General features: G+C 40.1%; 1 protein-coding gene across 1 annotated transcript; it reads right to left on the minus strand.

The window, feature by feature from the left end:
• Positions 1–1167: 1167 nt before the first annotated feature.
• On the minus strand, positions 1168–3509 carry LOC120286604 (NADH dehydrogenase [ubiquinone] 1 alpha subcomplex subunit 6-like). Its single transcript, XM_039298911.1, has 2 exons — positions 3259–3509; positions 1168–1631 (listed from the first exon to the last, which is right to left on the minus strand). Exons 1-2 carry the CDS (start codon positions 3468–3470, stop codon positions 1433–1435), a joined length of 411 nt encoding a protein of 136 aa, XP_039154845.1. The 5' UTR covers positions 3471–3509; the 3' UTR covers positions 1168–1432.
• Positions 3510–8501: the final 4992 nt, after the last annotated feature.

The following is an 8501-nucleotide window of genomic DNA, read 5'->3' on the forward strand; positions in this document are numbered from 1 at the left end:
TGGTAAGATTGTTAAAGGAAGCACTTCGAATCATTCTGATAATCCAAAATTACTTTCTAATCATCACAAGTTTGTTAATGAAAACTTGGTGGTGGCCCGTGGGTACCCGGCGATGCACGAGTTGTATAATATATTCCTTCCGACAGATCAATCTGGCTCACGGAACATAAAGTAAAGGAGCAAATTTTCCTGACGTGTCGACTAGGCCACCTTTCTAGCGCGTCTTGGGATTTTAGAAAACTACAAATATCCTCTTTAATTTCTCACCTGTTACTTGTAAAACACTCGACGTGTAATTGGATTCGTTCAGATTGCCAATTTTCTTTTGGAATGCTCTCACCGCTATTCTACCCTGTGAGATGCGAACGAGGGTAATATTTATGTAAAGAGTTCGAGGACCAATTATGAACATAAACTGATTTGTGAGCGAAACGCGAGGGGAACATTGGGAATTCTTCCTAAACCATTTGAACAAGACATTTTACTTGTAATTTGCAAATTTTAGCTTCGTACTTCACCAAATATAAGTAAAGACTAAAATATATGCAGCTCCTACATTTCGCGACTATTCTCATCATATTCCATATGTCAGCTAAAAAGCCAAAAGACCTGCATAATTTAGAGAGGAGCTAACTTTACTTTCGGGTCACGCACATGCCAAATTGAAGACGAAAATGGGGACATGACTGTTAGTAATGAGTCCATGCTACATTAAAATAGGAGAAGATTTAGTAAGCAATCGCTCAAAGATATCAAGTTTTCATTAATAATGATCAATATGCTCGTTACTTTTTGCCACTTTGAAAATTGAAACTAAGGGTATTCTCGTCATATCGAGGGTGGATACCGAACTTGAAAATTGTCTTTATAAAATATATAGAAAGACAAGATTATGTCGTAAGGTTTTGATGCTAAAGGGCAATATCAATGAGAATTCATCTGAGAAGTAGAAGCCGTGGGAGATGGGCTCTTGGACTCCAGCTCTAAGATCCTTCAATGCTCAAGACAATTACTTGATGTGTTCATTTCTGTGTGTTAAACCAATGCATTAACAGTCCCGCTCCCAGGACTTAAAGCAGAATTGCCTCAATTCCCTGAATTTCCTCCTATTTCAAGACTAAGAAAACAATTTTAATGGGTAATATCGAGCTCTGATTGACAAGCTTCTCCAAGCAAAACTGCAACACATAGATATGCTTGAATGCTCTACTCAGTTCTAGTCCAGCATGTCTGGAGCTGACATAATTCACATATGCAAGCAACTGACCGAGAAAAGAACCGAAAGAATATAGTACACATAAAGTCAAACGAATTCTCAACTGAAAAGGGTGATTACCCCCAATGTAGAAGAGCAATTGCAAGTACAAAGTTTTATTCCAGAAGTTTGCACCTGAAATCACAATCTTTAGCGAGACATGCCACTGATGAAAGCTCAGAAGTAGTTGCTTTTATAAAAACTTTTCAGGAAATCGGACATGTCCTTCTCCTTTGCGCCTAAATCCTGCACAAGCCCATGATTTCCCACCACATATTGGCCAATGATGTGGTGCCTCTGCTTAGCATGCTCTCTAATATTGTTGAGTTCTTCCATCCCCTTGAAGAGAAGCATATCAATCACCTGCACCTTATTACTATCAGAACGCTGGCGACTCTATCACCACTATGCAATATGAATTATTCGATATGCAACATGCTCAACCAGAAGCTCATATCCAACTTTGATTATGCTATTTCAAAAAATCCTCCATTTTTCTTAGCCAACTGTCATAGCTAAATTGGAAGCAATAGGTAACAATGATTGACTTTTATATCAACAGTTAAACAGTTGACATGATACCCACTGGGCATGGCCCAGTGGTAAGGGAATTGGGCGGGTGGGGACACTAGTATCATAGGTGTGGCGTTTGACTCCGTGCTCTGCAAAAGGCAGAGCAAAAGTTTGAGAATAGAGAGAGAAGAAAGAAAAGAAAGGAGGGGGGGATTGAGTCAACATGATTGATCATCTTTTCAATTGACCGTCTTATTGCCAACGCTGTTTCTGTAAGCGATAAAATCCATTCATGATCTTTTCTCAAACAGACAATACTTTTGTTTTTTTTTTTTGTTTTTTTTTTTAATTGCAGCCTAAGCCCTGACGAAATAAAACCAGTTATCCAAATCATTTGATGCAGATAAGAAAGGTGAGCATCGACAGCATCATCGAAGATAAAAATCAGAACAAACATTTGAGTGAATAGCCAACTTTATGACTACTCAACAAGCAGCACTTAATATGCACACAACCTTAATTTAAAGCATCATTCACTTCCTGTCTCGATGGAGTTTTTTGAAGTTAGTGCCATGAACAAGTATTCTTTGTGTTAAAAGTATTGAAGACTGAGAATTCCCCTCCTCTCTATAACTTTATTAGATATCAGAAAAGGACTGAATGCACTTCGTAATATAATTTCTAAGAGTAATTTCACCACATGCTTCACATCAACAGGCACCAAAGTAATCAGCTGAAAAGACTTATCCATGACAGCCATTTTCTGGAAATTCGACATTGTGGCTTCAACATTCACCATTAAACCTGATGCGTGCTCCTACTTGACACTCCAAAATCAATTTTGACGTTTATCCAATCAGGAATAACCAGAACCACACGAAGAGATACCATTGCTTGCTTCCATGCATAATTGTTGAGCATACCAGCTAACTAGATGCATACACCTGACCAATTATACAACGCCATTCCATAAACACTAAGACAAATGAAATACTTGCAGGGTGCGGGATTCTGCAACAGCATTTAGGCTGAAATTGGATCAATTTTCTCATATATCGAGAAAATCCTTGTCAGCCGCAGACTCCATATGCCTTTTCAGGAGAGAATCAATAAAGGCTCACTGAACCACTCGCAACTCGAATTCCAATATAATCTAACAACTGTGCTCAAAAGAACACGGGATCTATGAGCAATTGGACCGGCGGCAGAGAGCCCAAACGCAACAGGACACCAGTGCCAAATGATAAAGGTAGGCACGAAACTGACGCCTCCAAAACAATTACGATTACTCATTTTCAACGGGTTCCAGAACGCCGCCCCCAACTCTATCCTTCGCCGCAATCTAAGCCCCGATCAACCAAACCACACATTTCGATTCGCTGCCATTGACCGCCCCGACCTAGCGAGCGTAGACGCAAATGGGAGCCACGTACGGAGAGCGACGAGAGGGCGATGTAAAATCACGATCGGAGAAAGAGAGGAGAGAGGACCTTAGGTTAGTGACGTGAAGGTTCTTGCGGATCTCGGCGGAGATGGCGGAGCGGAGGTGGGACTTGGTGACGACGTCGTCGAGGTTGTAGATATCCATGACGGTTGGGATGGATCGGCAGGCCGCCCGGAAGAAATCGAACACCCGGTGCCTCGCCTCCTCCAGGCTCGCCGAGTTCGGCGGCACCTTCACGCTCCTCAACGTAAACGCCATGGCTGGCTCAGTTGCGACCTCCCTCCTCCCTCTCTCCCCCACCCCCGAACTCACTGAGTCGAAATCTCGCTCGCTCGCTCTTAACCTGAGCTTCAGTTTCTTCCCCAGCAGAGCAGAAAGAAGACCACAGGCGGAGACACCCCACGCCTTCCCGACTTCTCATGGCTTAATGCTCGGACCGGACCGGACCGGGTTTGGGCCAGTGTTGATGGCCTGGCCTTTTGAACGGATGTTTTCGGTTCGACCGAAATCGGACTTTAACGGGAGGGAGTTTTATTGTTTTTTCCATGTCCGCCTATTTTTAGAGCAATTGTACCTTAAAAGCTCAAGTTTGGGCGTTGTTGGGATTTTTCATGATTTTTTCTCCTTTTTTTACACCATCTAATTTCAACGGTAAATCACATCTTACACTATCCACTAACTTCAAATTCTTTTCATCCGATCCCAAACTCCAAAGTGTATAGTGTCTTTGAGAGTTTAAGACCCCATTTGTTTAGCAAAACTTGATTGGATAGAAAAACATTTTTCTATGAACAATAGTTTCTATCGATTGAAATATTTATTAGTCAACGAGAAATATTTTCATTATCAATAATAACTAATATTTCAATATCTTCATGAATGATGAAAACATTTTTGATTGTCTATTTTACATACGATACACAAAATAATTATTAGAAAAATGTTTTCTAATTATCTATTTTTGCAAAATAAATGAAGTAAATGGTAGAACAAGAGAAAACATCGACACTTTTACTATTTGATAGCGAAAATTGAAAACTCCAATTGTATTTGACGCGGTCAAAATTTTTCTACTCAATCAGGGGCAGGTCAAGCATGAAGCTCAGTCAGGTGGCCTTACCGCGGCCCACCCAAATATCGACCTAAGTCTCAGACATACATTAGACCCCGTCTCGAAAAAGCCGCGAAATAGGGGCAGACCGCTGCTCGGCGTACGTGACCCGGCTCAACCCATTGAGAACACTTCAACTGAAGGGACACCCGGGACACCCTTGTCCCATAGTGGAAGACAAATCCTCCGTCGATACTGTCCCTTAAGGAGGGTTTTCCTTCATTCTTCTTTACTTTTACCTTCCTGCTTCCCTCTCCATTCATCTTCCGCCGATTCAAGCATATCAGGACTTGCTAAGCCTAAGAAACGAGGCTTCCTTTGCTTTGTTAGTATGCAGCTAGACAAGATCCTTCAAAGGTTCGAGCAAGCCCAAAGGACCCAAAACACTGCCCATCAATGGCATTACGTTCCAAGTATTTCTTATGAACTCCAAAAGCAAACAGAGAGAGAGAGAGAGAGAGAGAGAGAGAGAGAGAGAGAGAGAGAGATTGGTAAGGATGAAATCTTCCGTCCATTTTCATATCCATCAGGATTGCAGGAATATCACAGAGGAAAACAAGCATTTGCCCAAAGGTAAGTGCTTCAATATGATAAAAGAGACCCTTCTTTTGGATTAGATGATAATGCATTAATGGACCAAACTGAATCTGAGATTTACATTTCCCCACATTCAGCAATGACACATGCCAGTTTAGGCCTGTTGTTGGGTCCTGTAGCTACATTCTCAATCTTCCTCAAAACCAAAAGACCGTCGCCAAGCACTCTACATGAGCAAAAACATTAATGATTCAGAATCCTTTCAACAGAGGTATATTCTTTGGATAACTTAAAATTCAGTACGGATAAGAAATAAAGACATTTAAGGCTGGTTTTCGTGGTCATACCTCGAAGACGACATGCTTGTTATCGAGCCAACTCACACTTTGCACAGGTCATGAAAACTGCAGCAAGATGTACATGTCAAAGATGATATCCAGTGTCCACAAAAAGCTAAGATAAGCTGAAATTGCTATCATAAATTATCTAGTGTCCCAATAACCGTTGAAAACAAGTGCAAAAATTGATATGATACATGGACCAGTAATATAGACTACCATCACAATTACTCCTCTTATGAAAAGAGTGTGCAAGTTGGTGCGAGAACACGAGAGAGAGAGAGAGAGAGAGAGAGAGAGAGAGAGAGAGATTTTACCTGACATCCATTAGTGTTGGGTCCGCTGTTGGCCTGAGAAAGAAGTAAATTTGCTGTTACCACTATCCAAAAGGAAAAACCGAATTTACTGACACAGTACTTGAGAACCTAATGTATGGATTACAAAAAAGACTCCGATTGAAAGAAGATCCATGCGACTGAAAGAGACACCACAGCAATTTTCTAAAATGCTAGATCCAGATGTCAAAAGCTGTAACAGATAATTAACTCGCGACTTGATGAGTTGAACTTCCTCAGATTAGGCAGCAGAATAAAAGTTTCAGGATATGCAACAAGATTCAGACTCCAAACATATAATCTGCTCAAAATGGCAAAACCCTAAACTAAATAGAATTGCATGAGATCTTCTATTAAAAAAAAAGTTAATAGTACAAATATGACAAGAGCTAGAGCCACGGATATACCATTGATAATAAACCAGACCGGTGTGCTTGGCAACAAAATTTTCATCATCAAACTTGTGCCCATATATGGAAATACATCCGTCCATCGCCCTGTGAAGCAAAAAAAATACTACAAAGAATTACACAGGAAAGCAAATTCCACTGTCATTGCAAATGTAAAGTGGTTTATATTTCAGTATCCCAGGTTAGAAAAAAATAAGTTCAAATATAACAAGGATCCTCTGAAGCTCAAAATGGCAGTAAGGACTACTCCAAAGCGATAACTAATATAAATTTAAACAATGTTCTACATGTAGCAGTTACAGGAATATATCAAAACAAGAATTTGAGGATACTATCTCTTTTGCCATCTCTTTATGCTCAGAGTAATACGCGTATGCATATGTCCACACACAAATGCACGCCATACCATGCTGCTTTATTAGTGACCGTCAGCTGGGAATATAAAAGGAAGCAAAGGAAAAATGGCCATCCACGAACCAGTTCCATTAATCTGGCTAAGCAGTTCCATCGGTTAAACCGAAAGTTGAAGATCAAAACATAATTTCAGGAGTTATCAGGCCTACCTTCAAAAGTCACCGGCTTGAATCATGAAATCCTTAATAACCCTATGGAATTGGCACCCTTATACCCAACGGGAAGACCAGCTTTTCTGCCAATTTTAATCCAAAAGACATGGAGATAACCAATAAGTAAGAAGAAAATTCCACAAATTTACTTATCCATCCATCAGTAAATAAATGGACCACCAACAAACTGTACATGTGTCCTAAGGATAGCACTTTCAAGTTTGCCCATCCAAATAAATACAAAGATTCGCAAATTTTGTTTTTTCAGTGTTGGGAAGTTGATCATTGCATGAAAATATTGAACTAGCAGTCGGACAATATAAAATTATAAGACAAACATGGTCTGGCAAGTGGCAACAACAAAGTCATATCGGGAAGACGATAATTGCCCAACCTGTAATGATCAAAACAGTGCATCTCTACCCAACTAAAAAAAAAAAAAAAAAAAAAAAAAAAAAACCGATGATGGGGTGGTGCTCACATGTTAAATCATCGAAGCAAATGAGTCACTAGGATTGCTTGACCCGCCAAGCCACCAAGTTCACAAGGCATTCGAGCCAATAAAAAAATGTGCGCCAGGAAATAAGGGGCTAATTTGCGAAAGGAGCTGTTCACTCTGACTCACGGGTCACAAACCCAGAAGAATGAAACCCACGACAAGTTACCGACCTCCCAATCTAGGAAGCTAACCGAGGACAAGCATAATATGCAAGAAGACTTTTTTAAGAGCGGGAGACTACTAAAGTCTCAAAAAACTTGCGCACTCCGGCTCTCATATCGGATCAAAATGTATAACCCGAAACTCTTCTGAGGCAGATTCAACATATGGAACACTAATTACGTAGAAAGCTAAGTAAACTAGATGATGAATGAGTTCGAGTATGTCGAATTACCTGTACTCCCGGTGCAGAACTGCCTGGAAAATTCACAAAATAAACTAATTTAATCAGAACCACTCGGAGGGATTTCGCGGGGAAAGGAGAGGAAAAAGAAGAAGCATAAAAACGACTCAACATAGAGAGAGAGAGAGAAGACCTGAAGTTTTCAGCAGTTTTGGGGGCGATGTCGGCGAAGAGCTCCATCTTGATACGACCGGCGGGGATGGTGCCGATGGTGACGTCGAAGAAGACGACCGGATTCTTCGGGTTCGGAGGCCGCAAGTGCCACTCCACTCCCCCTCCGTTCCCTCCCGTTGCCATTCTCTCTCTCTCTCTCTCTTTTCCTTCTGCGTTCTTGTCTTTCGCTCGAGCAGATTCCCTCCTCTCTCTCTTCTTCCTCTCCTCTTTTGTTTAAATAGCGAATGCAATCAGGCAAAAATGTACCCTTGGGAAATGTTGGCTAACCGGCCCTCGTCATGAACCGGGGACTGAACCGCCAAACCGGCCTGACTAACACAGACCGGCCTCTTTTCAGAAATATAAGGTGCCGACCGGGAATTTGTATAATCATAATGAAAGTTGGATAATCCTAAAACTTATCACACAAGTATAAAAAAAATTTAACATTTCTTTTTTTTTAAAACTAATTTAAATAATAATAATATCTAGAAAATAATATAATCTTGATTGCATAAATGTGACAAGTTTTAAACTTAATTGTATTTTTGCAAATTTTAAACTTGATTGTACTTTCTTAACAAGTTTTATAACTTCTAATGATATTATCGCATAAAAGTTGAAAGGTGACATAATCATGATTTTAAATCAACTATGTTGTTTAATGAGATAAACTGATATGCCAACATTAAATCAAATATTTCATGAAACAAGGTTTCCAGCTTACTCTTAGATTAATCGACATCTGTTGTATCGTCAATTTAACAAATAACTATCCAAAGCCATTAGGATGTTATTTGATATCAACTATCGAGCCATGACAACAAAAATCTATGGAATCACAAAAAATTACATACCATTTGCAATTGCGCAATTGATTGATAAGTTATTGACTTGTATTTGTGGTTACAATCGAGATTTACCGGAATGATCAACA

Source organism: Eucalyptus grandis, chromosome 8 (genome assembly GCF_016545825.1).
Source record: "Eucalyptus grandis isolate ANBG69807.140 chromosome 8, ASM1654582v1, whole genome shotgun sequence".
NCBI classification, from domain to species: domain Eukaryota; kingdom Viridiplantae; phylum Streptophyta; class Magnoliopsida; order Myrtales; family Myrtaceae; genus Eucalyptus; species Eucalyptus grandis.

Bases quoted from the DNA above. Each gene is read 5' to 3' on its own strand.
- LOC120286604 (XM_039298911.1), bottom strand. From the start codon at position 3,470: ATGGCGTTTACGTTGAGGAGCGTGAAGGTGCCGCCGAACTCGGCGAGC. The intron at 1,632-3,258 runs GTCCTCTCTCCT...GCGTTCTGATAG, and splicing joins CTTCACGTCACTAACCTAAG to TAATAAGGTGCAGGTGATTG.